Below are 19982 nucleotides of genomic sequence, written 5' to 3'. Positions count from 1 at the left end.
CTTAATGATTAGGTGAGTTAGTGACCCATTGCAATCTGTCTGCTAGTGACAGGCAGTGCCAATAGGAACAATAGGTACCTTGGGCAAGAGCCACTTTGTAGGTAACTCCACATTCATGAGTTTCTTAAAGACATTCCTACTCTGCTTTAGCCTGGATCCATACAAAGGCAATATCCTTTTCTTCGTGTCCATTTTAAGCACACACTTATTTGTTTTCAGGGTGTTTGATGTGTCAGAGAGGCTATAGGCTTTGCATGCACATCAACAGCATTGTCCAGTGTTAATGTCCACTAGAAATCTGGTGGGTAACCACAGAGGAAATTAGTTTTTCAATACTGACGGAACTGTCAGAAGCACAAGTGTACAGAAATTTGACCAATTCAATGGTAAAGTCACAGTTCTCCATCATTAGAATGCCAGATAAGTCAGCCACATTATTAAGCACACACAAGTAATAGGGGCCTGTGAGAAGCAGGTCTGATTTTAGCTATAGAGCCCAGGTAAATTCCAAGAGTGCTGTCTTCAGTGATGTCCACTTGACTCAGTTCTTTGGCCCTCCTCTAAAAGTGTATGCAAGAGGCTGGCATAGTGTGACTGCCATCCTTAGCTGTTTGGAAGTCATCACTTTAATAACCCACTGATTTCATGCATCTAGTATGGCTGTTAATGTCAATCTGACTCTTGTCCCTTGATAGGTGCTCTGTTCTTTTCCTCTGGAAGATTTCAGAATCTTTCCTGTCATTTAAAGTTTCAGATTTGTTTTTCCTTCAAAGCCCAGTTTTTAACACTTGGGTCCTTTCTAAAGTCATTCTCTTATTTTTCAAGTTAAGAGAAACTCTCCCCATTATCCCTTTAAATATTTCCTCCTAACTATTTTAATTTTTCTCTTTCTGGAAAATGCTATTATTAACAATTCTACTTCTATTCTCCTTATCTCTTAATTTTATTTTTGTATTTTCTACTTTTAAAAATCCTTTCTTGTTCCTTCCTGGGAGAACTCTCGGATATTCCAAACTGCTAATCCACAAAGCAATAAGTATACATTCTACTACTTATTCCAACACTTGTGACTTTTTATTTCTTGCCACTTGATTCTTTTTAAAGATTATTTGTTACTGTTCTATTCTGCTAATAACTTCTCTTGGTTTTTCGGGACAGCCAAGCAATTTCAAAGTGAATTTATAGACATGATTTCAACATTTGTTAAAGCAAACTTGTAGTCAGGATCGAGTATGGCTGTATTTTAACGTATTTAATGTGATGTGGGCTAGGATCTGCGAAGGAAAGAACGCCTACAGACGTCAAGAAATCAAACTGTTCTTGCTCCTAACAGAGGCAGAACGTACAAAGGGCTAGGTAAACACGTAAAAACTAGGGGCTGCAGGATTACAGAGTGTGGCAATAATAATTTAGGGTACTAAGGAAGATTTTCTGTTAGAGTCTATATTCGGACAAGGATCGTATATGGGGTCTTCTGCATGCCATGGCTGTCTGACAATGGCATATCCAACCACGAAGTGTAGAGAAGCCACGGTGTTTGCACCAGTCTTTGCAAATACACGCATTTTGCCGCCTCCTGCGGTAAGTAATGGACTAGGAGGAACCTTGTTTGCTGTCTGTATAACTTGAGCATTTTCATCCTTGCTCCTTCTCTTCACTGGGATTAGAAATTACTTCAAAAACCGCCGGCCTAAGGAAACGACGCAAACAAAACTAGACACCCGCTTCATCTGAGAACTGAAACTCGCGCGGCTTTTCCTTCCTTAGCCAGGAACCGAGAGTTCTCCCCCCGCCCCACCGGACCACCTGCGGCACGCTGGGCGCGCCCCCGCCCCCGCCCCCGCCCCCGCCCCCGCCCCCGCCCCCGCCCCCGCCCCCGCCCCCGCCCCCGCCCCCGCCAGGCCGCCGAGCGCTCCGCCCGCTTTTTCCTTCCGGCGCTTTCCCCGCGCGGCCTCCCGTGCGCCCCCTGCTGGCGCGCGTCTCGCTCCCGCGCTCCGCCCTCACTCAGCGCAACCGGCGTCGCTGTTCCGCCAGCGCGGCTCCAGGTCAGCGGAGCCATGTTCCCCCTGCTGCTGGTCCTGCTCACCGGCCTCGGCGGGCTGCACGGGGGCCGCAGTGAGTCCAGAGACCGTTCCCCTGGCTTTGTTCGGTCGGGGGGTTGCCCTCGTTGGTCCAGGATCCAGGCCCAGTGCTCCCTCCCGCCCCTCGCCCCCGCCCCCCAGAGCCTCCCGACCCTTGGCCTCGAGGTCTGCAGCTGAGGAGGCAGAGAGGCAGCCTCCGGACGGAAAATCTTTTCATTTCCGTGGGGTGGTTTCCTTGTCTGTAATAACGGACAGAAAGGACAGGTGTGGCCCTTTTCTACCTACGGCAGTCTGCTCTTCTGGAAGTAATTGCATCGCCATGAAGAAGCTGTTTATCAATGAGTTCCCGATTTGGTGACCGCCGTCCTCCACCTTCTCCGTGGAAAATTGCAGATCACCCTTGTATTCAGTATTCTGTATCTTTTTTTCCTGCAAGGATCCCAGTTTCTTGATGTACCCGTGTTTTCTTATTTCCATACCTCTTTTACAAAAATGTAATTTGTTACTGTTATCTAGTCAAACCGCCCGACCGTCTGTGTGTGTGTAGAGAATAAAAAGTTAAGATTTGACAAGGCTTAAGAAATTTATCCCTAAGAATGACCGAAGGACAGCAGAAAGGAAAAGCAGATGCATAGATTATAAGAAAAACTTGGTAATGTAGAGAAACAAATGAATTGGGTTTAGAAATGAATAATGCAAGATTACAAGTATCACAGTAACTCTGCTTATTTTTTGTTTTAGATCCTCATAAAACGTTTCTGCAGACCACAGTTCCTGAAAAGATTTCAACATCCGAGGCAATAGAAGATCCAGAAAATAATGTAATTGGGAAAAAATATTTTTATTTCTTAAATTGTGTTAAGTTGCTTTTAATATCAAGACCCTTGTAGCTGAAGGTGGGCTCCGGCTCTTGGAGGCACAGCTGACCACTCAGACCAGGTTCACAAGGAGGAGCATTTTGATGTGTGTTCGTGTGTGTGACTCTGTATTTGTGTGTTTCTGTTGAGGATGAAGGATTCTAAGGAGGGTCCACCAGGGCCAGCACTAGGGAGAGGCAAGCAAAGTGCTTGACTCAGGTGCAGAATTTAAGGGAGTGGCAAAAAACTGGGATTAGGGTGAGGCTGAATGAGGTTAGACAGGGTCAGATCCTGTCTATCTTTAAGATATTGATATTTTTTTCCATCACGGAAGTTTTGCATTAATTTTGATTGTTTAAAGTATTGCATTGAAATAGTATTTATCTTGATTACTGAGTTTTCTGGGCCCCGCCCCTAGTCCTAGGCCTGCGGATTTGCCCGCAGCTACTTACCTCAACTTTCAGTTAGTCAGGGAAGAGCTGAAAGTGATCAGTGAGTGAAAGAAGGATCAGCTGATTTTTCAAGTTAAGAGACAGTCTGTGTCAGCTTTTCATCCATAGCTTGGAGGGGGACAGTTTTCTCGGTGTTGTGTTTAGAGGCCTCTAGATACCAATTAAATAAGCTTCCCACTCATTTTGCCTAGTTGTTCAACTTTTTTTTTTTTCCCCAATTGCATGTGGAGATAAACTGATTTGGGAATGTCAAAAGTTCTTCATTTTGGCCAGTGTAATTTTAAATCATCTTGGGTAAAATGGACCCATTTAGATAGATATTTACAGGATGAGGGTCCACAGGTGTTAAACATAGGGCCAGCTGATGTTACTTCTTTGATAGTGGCAGTGGATTTTAACCTGGCACTTGAAAATTTGCTTGCAATTTTGGAATCAAAAGATATTTCTGGTAGTTGTGCGTTCAGCTAGACGTTTGGGCAGAAAGACTGCTGATACACAGAGTGGAAAACCATTACAGTGCCTGCTACAATTCTTACATCTTCTTCCTCTGAATTTTTCTTAATCCCTCAAATTTGTTATATGACCTTCTTTGGTACTGTAGGAGGAGATCATTTATTTTGTTTGCCTAGCTGTTAGTATGTGCTGGTTTATATTTGACTTTCCACCATTTTTGATGTTTAGTGAACAATTGCAAACTGCACAAAGAGCTTCAAAAGGACTTTTTCCTCAGTTGAGGAGTTTCTACTGTTAGCAAATTCATTACAAAATTTGCACTTGCCTTTTTGACATTTTGGGGTTTAAATATACACATATAAAATATAGGTAATAGTTCCAAGACATTTCAAAAAGAATTGAAAATATTGAATTTGAAAATCTAGCAGCTGTGTCAGTGAAACTGTCACACGTTCAAACTCATAACTAATCGTAAATGAGCTGAACTGTTGAAAAGATTGTGAACCTGTGAACAAACTATAAACTGAACTTGATATGTTATTTAAAAAAATGGGGAACTTCCAATTTGCCTGTAAGGGCCAGTTGTAAACACAGTCTTTCTGAAGAAAGCCAGAGTTAATGTTATATAAGGTTTTGGGAAGCCTGGTGTCAGGGAGCCATGGGCTTTCAGAAATTAGAGTGTTTAGGTGTTGGCAGGCTTTCAGCTGTGTTAGTGCAGTTAGTACAGGAAGACTACTTGCTGGCCTTCTCACTTTCAGAATCCTCATCAGTGCAGCAGTGTCAGAGGAGGGAGGCACTTACTGACTCCTATCTAGAAGCTGTGGCTGTCACTGATTGGCTGACTTTCAGAAACTTGGGGCTGTCATTGATTTGCTAACTTGCAGAAGCTAGTTATTTGAGTGTGGCTCTTCTAGCCACATGCCATTGGTAGTTTGATAGGGATTGCACTGAATCTGTAGATTGCCTTGGGTAGTATGGTCATTATAACAATATTAATTCCTCGAATCCATGAACACAGTATATCTTTCCATCTGTTTGTGTCATCTTCAGTTTCTCTCATCAGTGTCTTATGGTTTTCTGAGTGCAGGTCTTTTACCTCCTTGGTTAGATTTATTCCTAGGTATTTTATTCTTTTTGATGCAATTGTAAATTGGATTGTTTTCTTAATTTTTATTTCTGATAGTTTATTGTCAGTGTATAGAATGCAACAGATTTCTGTATATCAGTTTTGTATCCTGCAACTTGACTGAATTCATTTATTCTAATAGTTTTTTGGTGGCCTCTTGACGATATTCTATATATGGTATCATGTTGTATGGAACAGTGACAGTTGTAGTTCTACCATTTCAGTTTGATTTTCTTTTATTTATTTTCTGTCTGATTACTCTGGCTAGGCTTTCCAGTACTATGTTGAATAAAAGTGATGAGAGTGAGGATCCTTGTTTTTTTCCTGGTCTTAGAGGAAAAGCTTTCAGTTTTTCACCATTGAGTATGTTAGCTGTGGGCTTGTCAGATATGGACTTTATTATGTTGAGGTATCATAAGTGATGTTGAGTTTTGTCAAAAGCTTTTTCTGCATCTATTGAGATGATCATATGACTTTTACTCTTGAATTTGTTAATGTGGTGTATCACAGTATTTGATTTGTAGATATTGAAATGTCCTTGTATCTTTGACGTAAATCCAATTTGATCATGGTGTATGGTCCTTTGAATTTTATTGTTTAATTTGGTTTGCTAATATTTTGTTGAGGATTTTTGCCTCTATGTTCATCAGTGATGTTGTCCTATAATTTTTTTGTGTGTGTGTGATGTCTTTGTCTGGTTTTGATATCAGGCTGATGCTGGCTTCATAGAATGAGTTAGGGAGTGTTCCTTCCTCTTTAATTTTTGGGAATAGTTTGAGAAGGACAGGTGTTAACTCATCTTTTAATGTTTGGTAGGATTCATCTGTGAAGCTATCTGGTCCTGGACTTTTGTTTGTTGGGAGTTTATTTAAATTACTGATTCAGTTCATTACAATTCTATCCATATTTTGTATTTCTTCTTGATTTAGTCTTGGTAGATTGTACATTTCTAGGAATTTATCCATTTCTTCTGGATTGTCCATTTTATTGGTGCGTAATTGTTCACAGTACTCTCATGATATTTTGTAGCTCTGGTGTGTTTGTTATAACTTCTTTTTTATTTCTGATTTTATATGGGCCCTCATTTTTCTTGATGAGTGTGGCTAAAGTTTTATTGATCTTATTTATCTTTTCAAAGCACCAGCTCTTAGTTTCATTGATTTTTTTTTTTTTAAGTCTCTATGTCATCTATTTCTGCTCTGATCTTTTTGTTATCTTTCCTTCTACTAACTTTGGGTTTTGTTTGTTCTTCTTTTTGTAGTTCCTTTAGTTGTAAGGTTAGGTTGTTTATTTGAGATTTTGTTTCCTGAGATAGGCTTGTATCACTAGAAACTTCCCTCTTAGAACTGCTTTTGCTGCATTCCATAGAATTTGGATCACTTTGTTTCCGTTTTCATTTGTCTCCAGGTAGTTTTTGATTTCCTATTTGATTTCCGCAGTGACACATCAGTTGTTTAGTAGCATATTGTTCAGACTCTACGTGTTTGTGTTTTTTGCAGTTTTTTTCTAGTTTTGATTTCTAGTCTCATACCTCTGTGGTTGGGAAAAGAAATGCTTGATGTGATTTCAATTGTCTCAAATTTACTGAGACTTGTTTTTGGCATAATATGTGATCGATTCTGGAGAATGTTTCAAGTGCATTTGAAAAGAGTGTGTATTCTTTTGCTTTTGGATGTAATGTTCTGTAAGTATCTCTGAAGTGCATTTTGTAATGTGTTATTTAAGGCCAGTGTTTCCTTATTAATTTTGTGTCTGTATTAGTTGTCCACTGATGTAAGTGGAGTGTTAAAAACCTTACTGTTACTGTGTTACTCTCAATTCTTCCTTTTGTGTTTGTTAGTATTTGCTTTATGTATTTAGGTGCTCCTGTGTTGAGTGCATATGTATTTACAATTGTTATATCTTCTTGTTGGCTTGATCCTTTTATCATCTGTGCCATTGGACTGTTTTTCCTATTTTGACCCATGTTCCACTGCCTTAATTACCATAGCTTTATTAGAAGTCTTAATATAAGTTAGTATAGGTACTCCTACTTTTCTTTCAAAACTTTAAAGGTGTCATTCCATTGCCTTCTGGTGTCCATTGTTTCAGTTGTAGAGTTACACATTATTTATTTATTTTTTTAAATTTTATTTATTTTTTATACAGCAGGTTCTTATTAGTTATCTATTTTATACTTATTGGTGTATATATGTCAATCCCAGTCTCCCAGTTCATCCCACCACCACCCGCCCCCCGCCACTTTCCCCCCTTTGTGTCCATATGTTTGTTCTCTACATCTATCTCTATTTCTGCCTTGCAAACCAGTTCACCTGTACCATTTTTCTACATTCCACATATATGCGTTAATATACAAAATTTGTTTTTCTCTTTCTGACTTACTTCACTCTGTATGACAGTCGCTAGATCCATCCACACATAATTTATTTAGAATTATTTTGAAAGTAATGGGTCATTTGTCTCTTACTGATTTTTGAGTATGTTCTCTTTGTCTTTTGTTTTAAATGTTTGAGCATGACATGCGTAGGTTTACTTTCTTTGTGTTCATCCTGTTTTGGAATAATAGAATATTTTGAGACTGTGGGTTGATATCTTTCATAAGCTTTGAAAATATCAGCCATGAATTTTTAAAATGTCATTTCTTTCCTAGTCTTATCTCTATCATATTTTTTTGGACTATAATTACATGATTGTTAGACATTTGTAATTGGTCACATTTCTCTTGTTTTCTTTTTCATATTTTTCTCTCTGTGTTTCAATCTGGATATTTTCTACTGACCTATATTCCTGTCACCAATCTGATCCCCTGCTATGTCTAATATTCTCTTATACCCTTTTATTGAATTTTTAATAACAGATATTGATTTTTTCTTCTGTGAAATCAGAAATTTATTTCTGATTTTAATTCCTTTATTAAAGATTCTATACTTCTACTGAAATTCTCCATCTTCTTCTCATTTTAATCATGGTCATTTTATAGATATTACTGTGGCTTTGTTATTATTCTCTATTTTTTATTTGTTTTTTAAAAAATTTGATCCTGTTCTTTAGCATTTGTTGTAATTTTTTAATGGAAAAAATGGTGTATTCATTTACTAGAGCTCCCATAACAAAGAAACACGAAGAGTGTGGCTTAAACAGCAGAAACTTACTGTCTCATAGTTTTGGAGGCTAGAAGTCCAAGATCAAGGTGTTCGCAGGGTTGGTTCTTTTAGGGACTATGAAGGGTGGATCTGCTCCAGGCCTCTGTCGTTAGCTTATAGATAGATGTCTTCGTATGAATCTTCATGTGGGATTCTCCTGTTGTGTATGTCTGTGTCCAAATTTACTTTTTTTTACAAGGATACCACTCACATTGGATTAGAGCCCACACTAATGACCTCTCCTTAACTTGATTACCTCTGTAAATGCCCTGTCTCTGAATAAGGTCACATTCTGAGTTACTGAGGTTAGGAATTCACATGTAAATTTGGATGGAGGGAGACACAGTTGAACCCAAACAGTTGGATGCTGTGTATGAAAAGTTGTAGAAGCTCTGGATGATGTCTTTTTTGAGTTTTTCTCTCCTGTCAGTTTTGCACATTTCTTGTTAATTGCATCCTAGTTTTGTTGTTGTTTTGCTTTGTAAGACGTGGATTTTAAATTTTATTGGTGCTATCATATTCCCCTTTATTTTTCATCATATTTATTTAATAAGAAGGCATTTTTAGAGGGTGCAATTTTCAGGTCCCCTCAAGATTCCACTTAGACTTCTTTGTAGCGTGCCTTTCAAATGATTCTTCTCAGAACATTTATCTGCTGCAACGAATCTTGCTCTGTTCTAATAGAAAGTTAAAGACCTGAAAACTTTTAAATGGCTATTTCTCTTGCTAAAATAAGTTTTTTAAATTAACCAAATAAATAATTTAATGAATCTTATATTTTCTGTTATCTTCTAGAGGGTTCTCTAGACATGTCTCTGCCCTTCCTCTATCCTCTCCTACCTTCTATTCCAGAGGAATTTCATTACTTGCATTCGATAAAGTGCAATGGTACTTATTGTGTTATCTTGCTAGAGATGTAGTAGATTTCTTGTAGTTCTATCTTTTAGGAGTGTCTCTTCCAATGAGCAGGAAAATTTACTTCCCAGGAGGGCTGGGAGTAAGCAAGCAAAGGTTTCTCTCAAGTGAGGTGGGCATCGTGGCATTTGCCTTGGGCATGGTGAATTGGTGGTGTGTGTCTAAGCCAAAAGATAATTATCAGCAAGCTTGTCCCTCAGGTATGTGAGTAACAGTGAACAGGAGGCAATTCAATTCAGAATCCTGAAGATTCAAATATCCACATGGGAAGGGAAGCACATATGATAGTTATATATTATTACTAATTTTGTCAGTTTTAAAAGCATAACTTGAAGAAAACATTTTTTGCATATATTATTTACAAGTGTTGTTGAAATTTTTTTGGATGCTCATGTACAGGTTGCTTATATCATTACAATAGAAGGAAAACCATATTTTATCCATCTCAAAAAGCAGTAAGTAATTATTTTATCTTTTCAAATTTTAATTTTTGGTTTCTTGATTTTTAAAAATAATTACAAATAGGGTTATTTCAATTCAAATGTATATTTGATACATATATACATTTGATACCTATTGTATATCAGTTATTGGGTAAAGTCGTAGGCATACAAAAGGCAATAAAACATGGGCACAGGTAAATAATTTATAATATAGAAGGATATATTCAAACACATCAATAGAGAAATGGAGAATTGTTTTATAATGCGTTAAGATAAATGTGTAGATAGTATTCTTTGGAAATCAGAGAAGGCTTTTTGGAAAGAGATGACTTGAGTGAAGATACTTAGTTAGCTCTGTAAAGAAGTGGGGTAGTGTTGGGGGACATTCTGTTTCAAGGAAATCATGTGCAGGTGTGAGACAGACTGGATTTTTGTGGTGTGCAAAAAGTAGTGTGAATGACTGAAGGACGTATTTATTGAGGATAGAAGTAAAACATTTTGGAAAAGTAGGCAGGAGCCGGACTGTAGAAGATCTAGAATGCCATGATAAGGGTATTAGAAGCCAAAATGTTTTTAAGCGTGTACTTATATAGGTCCATTGAGTCTTTATAGGCAGTTTCTGAGGAGGTAAAAGTGGAAGTATGGTGTCTAATTATATGATTATATAATAGTTTAGGTGAGTGATGATAGTGGCTTGAACAATGATCATAGCGCTGGAAAGAAAAATTCAGTAAACCTTGAGGATAGATTTGGTAGAATGATTGGGAAACAGTGAGGAATCTTGGATAATTTAGTTGTTGCTTAAGAAAATTGGTGGGTTATAGTGTAATAAAATGAGGGATATTAATGAAGGAGATATTTATGTGAGGAAGGGGTGAGTTTGGTTTGCATTGCTTATAAGATATTCAAGTGGGTTTTTTTTCCCTTAGGTATATGAATGTAGGGATTTGAATCTCTAAGGAGAGATTGACAATAGGGATATAGATTTAGCAGTAATCAATAGTTTGGTGTAATTTTTTTTAATGAGAGCTTACAGAGTGCTTACAAATATACTGGTGGCTAAAGATGGAATCTTGGGAAAGACCAATATTTCTCTTTTCGGTTCAACCAAAAGAGATCAAGCTAGAAGGGTCAGGGAGGTAGGAAGAGAAGCAGAAGAGTGATGTGTGATGTAAATTAAGTGATTAGAGTGAGTGGTCACAGTTTTCAAAATGATGCTAGAAGTCCAGCGCAATGATAATTTTAAAACTGTCTTTCGGATTTGACATTCTGGTGGTTATGAATCTTTTCCAGAGCAGTTCAGGGTGAATAAGAATTGACAAAGCGAAGAAACTGTGTGTAGACTACTCTTTTGGTAAAATCTGTTGAGAATTGAAAATATGTAGGGAATAGCTAGAGGAGGACACAGGGCCAAGGGAGAGTTATTTAGGATGATAATGACTTGACAGTAAACTTTCAATAGTGTTAAGATAAAAACCAGTAGAGAGGAAGAGTTTGAAATTACAGTACCAATAAAGTATGTATCTTCAATACATGGCACAGAATAGGATGCATAGCACAAGTGTTTGCTTTGAACAAAAGAAGTAGTCATTCTCTGGGAATAAATATTAAGGAGTGAGGATGGGTACAGGTGATCTGATGAGGTGACATGGAAGTTATTGAGATGATTGACAGGAGTGGTGTCAAGTTTTTGAATAATTACTGAGGAGAATGAAAGAAAATTCAGACCAAGGTTATTGGGAAGAACTTGGTACTTAGTTAAGCTTAGTGAGTAAGAATTTGTAGTGATGCTAAAAAATCTTTCAAAATTCTGTCCTAACCCTACATTTTAATTTTGAGATTCAAGTTTAAAATCTGGAATTAATGAGCAATAATGACAGAGAATTGAAAGTTCTTTGTTGGAAATTGAGACCTATGTTATTTCACTATTTGATATTTCTAGCAATTTAGGTCGTTCATTATCATGCATTTTACTATTATGTGTCACTATAATTAAAATGCCTCCCTCTGCCCCTAATTTATTGTAAATGACAAGTACTGGGGCAATAGGATATGCCAAGATAATTGGCACTACTTTAAATTCCTCCCTCAAAAGGAAAATTGGTATTATGAAAAATAATTTTTCTATGTCTTCTGTTCACAATTTGACCATGTTTTGGTGATTTCTGCCTAGATCATTTTTATCTTCAGCTTCTGTTGTTTATTCTTATGACAAAGATGACACCCAACATTCTCAGCCTTTGCTAGCTCAGGTAAGACTTAGGTATTTTGTTACAGATTTCTTATTCTGGATTTTCTTTAAAAATACAAATATTATGAAAGTTTAGAATATTATTTTACACATTCACTGAAATCAAATAATGTGGACTATTTCTTATTTCTACCTGGCACAACTTCATTGGGTAATGGCCACTCATACTAAAGTACTAAGGTAGTGAAAGTAAAAAGTATCAGTGAGATATCTGGGATGTCCATTTCAAAAAGAACTTATCCATTTGTTTCTGTCTGTGTTTTTTTTTTCAGATGGATTGCAATTATCATGGATATGTTGCAGGTTTTCCAAATTCTCTTGTATCACTCAACATTTGTTCAGGACTCAGGTTGTAGCCTGTTTAAAGACGTTCCATTTGCCAGTATTAGATCTTGCTAGTCTATAAGTTGATCCTTTATGTATCTTTTCTAGTTCTACAGTCACCTTTGTTATTTCAGTTCCCAAAGGCGTGAACCAGAATTACTGATAAAATAAAGTGTGTCACCCCAGCAGCATCCATTCCAGATGGGAGGCTACTTGTTGATTCTAACAGGATATGCTGCTTGAGGCTTTGAGCAATCTTGAGTGTAGGAGGTGCTGATTGGGTCTCTCCATACTAACCTAGTTTTCCCAAATTCTTTATGTTTTTACTCGTGTCTTAGTTTCCTAGAATGGTTGACAATGTGGAATGCCTGAGTCTGACAGGTACTTTGGCTCTGCTCATAGTCTTTCTTAGGCGAATAGCACCTTTAACTCAGCCACACAAATAAATGATTTAAGACACGAAGTGTCAGAGGAGAGGTGGAGATTTCAAAGAGAAGAAAGGGACCTAAGACTAAGGAAAAGAGTGCCTATGGCTCCTAAAGGTTGGCTTAGAAAATCAACACCCTAGGTAGAGGTCTTAACCCATTTAAGCACATGGATGCATGCCACTAACTTGCTTTCTTTAAGATAATCAAAATATTTTTATTAGGATATTTGTAATAAAAAGCCATACATATACTGTGTTATTACTGGTCCAGTTCTGGAGCAACACCTCAAAGAATAAAGAGATAAATAGAAAAACTAAGGTGACTTTAAATGTAAAAAAATTTTTGGCCAACATCAACATTTCTCATAGTTTCAGTAGAATCATATCAGATTTGTTTTGATTATTTTAACATTCAGGGGAATATTGCAGTTTAAAAACATCTCATATGGAATTGAACCAATGGAAGCTGTATCAGGATTCATGCACATGATTCATGAAGAAAAAAATGATATAACTAATATTCCTCTGTTACGGGAAAATGACACTTATCTCTATGATAGCTCACAGTATCAAGTCAGAAAAAGTTCAGAAGTAAGTGTGGACTGTTTAATTTAAAATTTTTCAGTATAATTTTATGAAATGAAAAATACTTTCAGAGCAAAATTTGGTGATATGCAAATTTTAAATTTGTTTTACTTTTTCATGATGGCTCTGCATGACTTTTCAAACGGATGGAGAATGAAATTAAGTTCTTTGTTATGCTTGTTATTAATGAAAGTTTAGCAAAAACTTAGGTAATTAATCTTGGAAACAGATATGTGAATATAAGATTAAATAAAGCAAAAAACTAATTTTCTCATGTGGGCATTTGGATAATTAATGTAAATTATTCCTTTTCCTCAATTATTCTGGTAATTTAGGTGAAAATAATATGTGATCTAGATTTCTAAATGAGTCTTTGTTAATGCGAGAATTCAGAAATGAATAATATCAGTGGCTTACATAAGGTACATGTAAAGCAAACTGATGAATTCTTCCTCCACAAAGACCTGTCAGCTGCCATAAATAACTTTCCTGGCTCTAGTGAACTGCCCATGATTGTAAACTTTAGTAATATTTTTCTAAACTACATTGTTTGTCAAAAGTAGTTTCTAATAATTGGTTAGCAGAAAATCTGCACACGTGGAAGACTACTATGAAAAATTATCACAAGGCTAAGGAAAGGAAACTTTTATGTTATAAACTTAATATTTCTAATTTCAGCTATTGCAAAAATCGAAATATACCTGGGTTCTTGTATAGCTTGGAGTCTCATTGAAAATTCTTATTAATCACAGGCATGCTTTGGACTGGAATTTTCTGAATAGTACATAAACTTTGTAGTTGAAAATCACCTTAATATGTAATCAGTAGCAACACGTCTCTCAGTTTATCTCTGAACATAATTTCAATAGAAGGCAAATTTTTGGAAATTTCTCAAGACTCATGTTGTATGTTTTTCAGAGACCTGGCTATTTCAAGTTATTCCCCCGATATCTTGACATGTATATTGTTGTGGATAAAAATCTGGTAGGTTCTTTTTTTTGCATTGTTATTTTTAAATGATTTAACAATCATCTTTAACCTGATTTCAAGGATATAATAAAAATGTTAAAACCATTTTTTGATAAAAGTTTATTTTGCTTTTGCAATGAATGAATTCTTAAAAATTGTGAATACACCAAGTTTTTGTTAATTCATTTATTTTGTATTCTGGGCTCTCTAATTGCTTTTGTAAAGTGAACTATCTTTTCATTTTCTGAAGCTTGCCAGCTATTTTTCTTTTTTTCAAAAGGACTACATCCTCAATGGAAGCATAGATTAGAACTCCTCCAAACCCTACCCCCGCATACAATAATATCTAATTGCCTCAGCCTAATTGGAAGCGTAGTCTACAAAACAGATATGCCGCTCCTCTTAAGCAAAGGGAGAAGACAAGTTATCTGTTTTGTTCTAGCTAAGTTCTAGGGGAACAAGTTATGTTTTGTTCTCCTAAGTTCAAGGTAAATGAAATGACAGAAAATGAACAAAATTCTCATATTGAGGATGCATGACTGTACTTCAGGTCTTGTATAGGTTTGGGTTTTGCATTTATACAGCATAGGCAATTAGTAGATTCTAAGCTATGAGGCTACCTTTGTCCCAGGTTGGTAGATCTGAGGGCAGCTAATGGAAGCAAGTAGTATTTCTCTCTGGAGGAATGCAACTTCAAGCAGGATTCCTACAGATTAATATCAGCCATATATGAGCTCAAAATCCATAAGAGAATTAGCCACCATGTACAAGGATTAGCAAAACAAAAACTCATAGATTAGACCCACAAAATTTTGAGATATTAAAATTTTAAGATATAAGTTATAAAATAAAGATATTTTTTCCCATAAGGAAGTCATTGGTTCTGAAGAGGTGAATATGAGGCAGGGAAGCTGAGCTAACGGTTGGCAGAGGTGACAGAAATTGAAGTGTATGACTCATTAAAGAGTTGATAGGTTTTTTAGTGTGGCTAAGCTGACCCAGTACAAAGTCAACACATGCACTAAAATCACAGTCTTACAAAATTACAAAGCAATTAGAAGTAGGAAAGCAGAATTTTAAGCATAATCAACAAAAGGAAAGCAATAAAGGGAAATAAAAACATACATTAAACGTTTGTTTCATAAATGTGGAACAAATTAAAAGCTAATTAAGATAAAATATTTCAACTCAAATATGTAAGTAATTATATTAGATGTAGAGGGACTAAGTACTGCAGTTAAAATCCAAAAATAAATTTTAATTAAAAGCAAAGGCAGAGTATGATGTAAGACACACACACACACACACACACACACACACACACACACAACGTACATACACACTCTGCTTACAACTGACATATCAAAAATATATGTCATGAAAGTAAAAGATTATAAAAATATACCATAAAAACAAATATTCTAAAAACTTGTTTAGCTAGATTAATATCAGACAAAGTAGACTTTAAGATAAGTGTAAATTATCTCTTACTGTGTAGCATACCACTCCAAAATTTAGTGGCCTAAACCAATAACCATTTATTTATTTGGTTGGGAGCCCAGAGATGTTTTTGGACTTTTATCAATCTCAGACCCTTTTTATCTAATCTGGTGGCCTTTTATTGATACAGTATCTTAAAACCTTTGTAGTCTTCTTTCTTTTCTCTTCTCTTTTTTTTCTTTTTACAGGATTAATTTTTAACCACCTGTTTTTCCTCACACAGAAAATGCTCTTTACTAAGATTTCAAAGACATAGAGATACAGTTTAAAGGTTTTAACAACTTCATTTAAACAAAATATACGTTGCTATGTGGTTACCAGTGGGCAGGTATGAGGATTAACTGCGACCTTTGTGAAGCCCAGTGGGGAGCTTGCAAAAGAAGTTCTCCTAGTGTCTTTTCTTGAACTAGCCCACCAGTGTGAAATCACCCATTTCTTGAATTGTTTTCTAATGAAGGAGTACAGAGTATTATGTTTGCTTAGCATAATGTCCTAAAGTTTTTTCCATGTTGTAGCATGTGACAGGATGCCCTTCTTTTTTAAGGCTGCATAATATCCCATTGTGTGCCTGTACAATATTTTCTTTATCCAGTCACCTGTTAATGGACCTTTGAATTTCTTCCACCTTTTGGCTATTGTGAATAATGATGCAAGGAACATGAATGTGTAAATATTTCTTTGGGATCTTTCTTTTTTAAATGTTTGATAGAATTTTTTAGTGAATCTACCTGGTCCTAGATTTTACTTTATGATGTGGTTTTTGACTACTGATTCATTTTCATTACTTACTCATTATTGATCTAGTAATATCTTTAATATTTTTGTGTATTTCAGTCTTGGTGTGTTAGGTTTCTAGGAATTTATGTTTTTTATGTTATCCAATTAGTTAGCATATAATTATTCATAGTAGTCTCTTATAATCCTTTTTTTTTTTTTGTGATATCAGTTGTAATGTCCTCATTTTCATTTCTAATTTTAGTTATTTATATCTTCTCTTTTAAAATTTTTTTTTATATTATATTGAAGTATAGTGAATTTACAATGTTGTGTTAGTTTCAGGTGTACAGCCAAGTGATTCAGTTATACATATACATATATCTATTCGTTTTCATATTCTTTTCGTATATAGGTTATTATAAGATACTGAATATAACTCCCTGTGCTATACAGTAGGTCCTTGTTGATTATCTACTTTATATATAGTAGTGTGCGTATGTTAATTCCAAACTCCTAATTTATCCCTCCCCACCTTTCCCTTTTGGTAACCATAAGTTTGTTTTCTATGTCTATGAGTCTGGTTCTGTTTTTTAAATAAGTTCATTGGTACCATTTTTTTTAGATTCCACATAATGTGTGTTATCATATATTTGTGTTTCTCTGTCTGACTTACTTCACTTAGAATAACAATTTCCTGGTCTATCCATGTTGCTGCAAAGGGCATTATTTCATTCTTTTTATGGCTGAGTAATATTCCATTGTATATATGTACCACATCATCTTTATCCATTCATCTGTTGATGGACATTTAGGTTGCTTCCATGTCTTGACAGTTGTAAATAGTGCTGCAGTGAACATTGTAGTGCATGTACCTTTTTGAATTATGGTTTTCTCTGGATATATACACCCAGGAGTGGGATTGCTGGATCATATGTTAGCTCTCTTTTTAGTTTTTTAAGGAACCTCCATATGTTCTCCATAGTGGCTGCACCAATTTACATTCCCACCAATGATGTAGGAGGGTTCCCTGTTCTCCACACCCTCTTCAGCATTTATTGTTTGTAGACCTTTTGATGATGGCCATTCTGACCGGTGTGAGGTGATACCTCATTGTAGTTTTGATTTGCATTTCTCTAATGATTAGTGATGTTGAGCATCTTTTCATGTACCTTTTGGCTGTCTATATGTCTTCTTTGGAGAAATGTCTATTTAGATCTGCCCATTTTTGATTGTGTTGTTTATTGTTTTGATATTGAGCTGTGTTTGTATATTTTGGAGATTAATCTCTTGTTGGTCGCATCATTTGCAAAAACTTCCTCCCATTCCGTGGGCTGTCTTCATTTTGTTGATAGTTTCCTTTGCTGTGCAAAAGCTTTTAAGTTTAATTAGGTCCCAATTGTTTATTTTTGTTTTTATTTTCATTACTCTAGGAAGTGGATCAAAAAAGATCTTGCTGCCATTTATGTCAGTTCTGCCTATGTTTTCCTCTTACATTTTAGGTCTTTAATCCATTTTGAGTTTATTTTGCTGTATGGTGTTAGAGAGTGTTCTTATTTCATTCTTTTACATGTGGCTGTCCACGTTTCCCAGCACCACTTATTGAAGAGGCTGTCTTTTCTCCATTGTATATTCTTGCCTTCTTTGTTGTAAATTAATTGACCATAGGTGTGTGGGTTTATTTCTGGGCTTTCTATCCTGTTCCATTGATCAATATTTCTATTTTTGTGCCAGTACCATACTCTTTTGATTAGTATAGCTTTGTAGCATAGTATGAAGTCAGGGTGCCTGATTCCTCTAGCTCCATTTTTGTTTCTCAGTATTGATTTGACTATTCAGGGTTTTTTGTGTTTCCATACACATTGTAAGATTTTTTGTTCTAGATCTGCCAAAAATGCCATTGGTAATTTGATAGGGATTGCATTAAATATGTAGATTGCCTTGGGTAGTATAGTCATTTTGACAATATTGATTCTTCCAATCCAAGAACATGGTATATCATTCTATCTGTTTGTGTCATCTTTGATTTCTTTCTTCAGCATCGTATAGTTTTCAGACTATAGGTCTTTTGCCTTTTTAGGTAGTTTTATACCTAGGTATTTTCTTCTTTTTAATGAGATGGTAAATGGGATTGTTTCCTTAACTTCTCTTTCTGATCTTTTGTTGTTAGTGTATGGAAATGCAATAGGTTTCTGCATATTAGTTTTGTATCCTGCAACTTTACCACATTCATTGATGAGCTGTATTAGTATTCTGGTAGCATCGTTAAGATTTTCTATGTATAGTATCATGTCATCTGCAAACAGTGACAGTTTTACTTCTTCTTTTCCAGTTAGGATTCCTTTTGGTTTCTTTTTCTTCTCTGATTCCCATGGCTAGGACTTCTGCGACTATGTTGAATAAAAATGGCAAGAGTGGACATCCTTGCCTTGTCCCTGGTCTTAGAGGAAATGCTTTCAGTTTTTCACTGTTGAGAATTATGTTTGCTGTGGATTTCTCATATATGGCCTTTATTATGTTGAGGTATGTTCCCTCTATGCCCACTTTCTGGAGGGTTTTTTTTTATCATAAATTGGTGTTGAATTTTGTCAAAAGCTTTTTCTGCCTCTATTGAGATGATCATATGGTTTTTATTCTTCACTTTGTTGATGTGGTGTATAACACTGATTGATTTGTGGATATTGAAGAGTCCTTACATCCCCGAGATAAATCCCACTTGACCACGGTGTATGATCCTTTTAATGTATTGTTGGATTTGGTTTGCTAGTGTTCTGTTGAGGATTTTTGCATCTATGTTCATCAGTGATATTGGCCTGTAATTTTCTTTTTTTGTGGTATCTTTGTCTGATTTTGGTGTCAGGGTGATGATGGCCTCATGGAATGAGTTTCAGAGTGTTCATCCCTCTGCAATTTTTTGGGAATATTTTCAGAAGGATAGGTATTAACTCTTCTCTAAATGTTTGATAGAATTCGCCTGTGAAGCCATCTAGTCCTGGACTTCCGTCTGTTGGGAGTTTTTAAATTACAGTTTCAATTTCGGTACTTTGTGATTGGTCTGTTCATGTTTTCTATTTCTTCCTGCTTCAGTCTTAGAAGGTCGTACCTTTCGAAGACTTTGCCCATTTCTTCTAGGTTGTCCACTATAGTGATATATACTTGCTTTTAGTAGTCTTTTATGATCCTTTGTATTTCTGTGTTGTCATTTGTAACTTCTCCTTTTTCATTTCTGATTTTATTGATTTGAGCCCTCTCCTTTTTTTCCCTCATGAGTATGGCTAAAGCTTTATCAATTTTGTTTATCTTTTCAAAGAACCAGCTTTTAATTTCATTGATCTTTTATTGTTTTCTTCTTCTCCATTTCATTTATTTCTGCCTTGATCTTTGTGATTTCTTTCCTCCTACTAACTTTGGGTTTTGTTTGTTCTTTCTCTAGTTGCTTTAGGTGTAAAGTTAGGTTGTTTATTTGAGATTTTTCTTGTTCCCTGAGGTAAGATAGTATTGCTATAAATTTGTCTCTTAGAACTGCTTTTGCTCTGTCCCATAGGTTTTGGATCATCGTGTTTTCATTTTCATTTGTCTCTAGGTTTTTTTGATTTCATCTTTGATTTCTTCAATGATCCATTGGTTGTTTAGTACCATATTGTTTAGCCTCCATGTGTTTGTGTTTTTTGCAGTTTTTTTCTTGTAGTTGATTTCTAATCTCATAGTGTTGTATTCAGAAAAGATGTTTGATATGATTTCA

At 35.9% G+C, this 19982-nt stretch overlaps 1 protein-coding gene across 2 annotated transcripts in view; it reads left to right on the top strand.

Annotated features, from left to right (window-relative positions):
- Positions 1–2057: 2057 nt before the first annotated feature.
- Positions 2058–19982, top strand: part of LOC137755947 (disintegrin and metalloproteinase domain-containing protein 5-like) — a 148685-nt gene continuing 130760 nt past the window's right edge. Inside the window, exons 1-7 of one of the 2 annotated variants that reach the window (XM_068532090.1) lie at positions 2058–2115; positions 2823–2902; positions 9427–9482; positions 11644–11722; positions 11994–12070; positions 12889–13063; positions 13976–14041. In XM_068532090.1, coding sequence (XP_068388191.1) covers positions 2058–2115; positions 2823–2902; positions 9427–9482; positions 11644–11722; positions 11994–12070; positions 12889–13063; positions 13976–14041 — 591 coding nt within the window. The remainder of the gene's footprint in view (positions 2116–2822; positions 2903–9426; positions 9483–11643; positions 11723–11993; positions 12071–12888; positions 13064–13975; positions 14042–19982) is intronic. The other variant, XM_068532091.1, reaches the window with a different exon arrangement.

Source organism: Eschrichtius robustus, chromosome 21 (genome assembly GCF_028021215.1).
Source record: "Eschrichtius robustus isolate mEscRob2 chromosome 21, mEscRob2.pri, whole genome shotgun sequence".
Classification (NCBI taxonomy): Eukaryota; Metazoa; Chordata; class Mammalia; order Artiodactyla; family Eschrichtiidae; genus Eschrichtius; species Eschrichtius robustus.
This window is presented reverse-complemented; position numbering and strand designations above follow the sequence as displayed.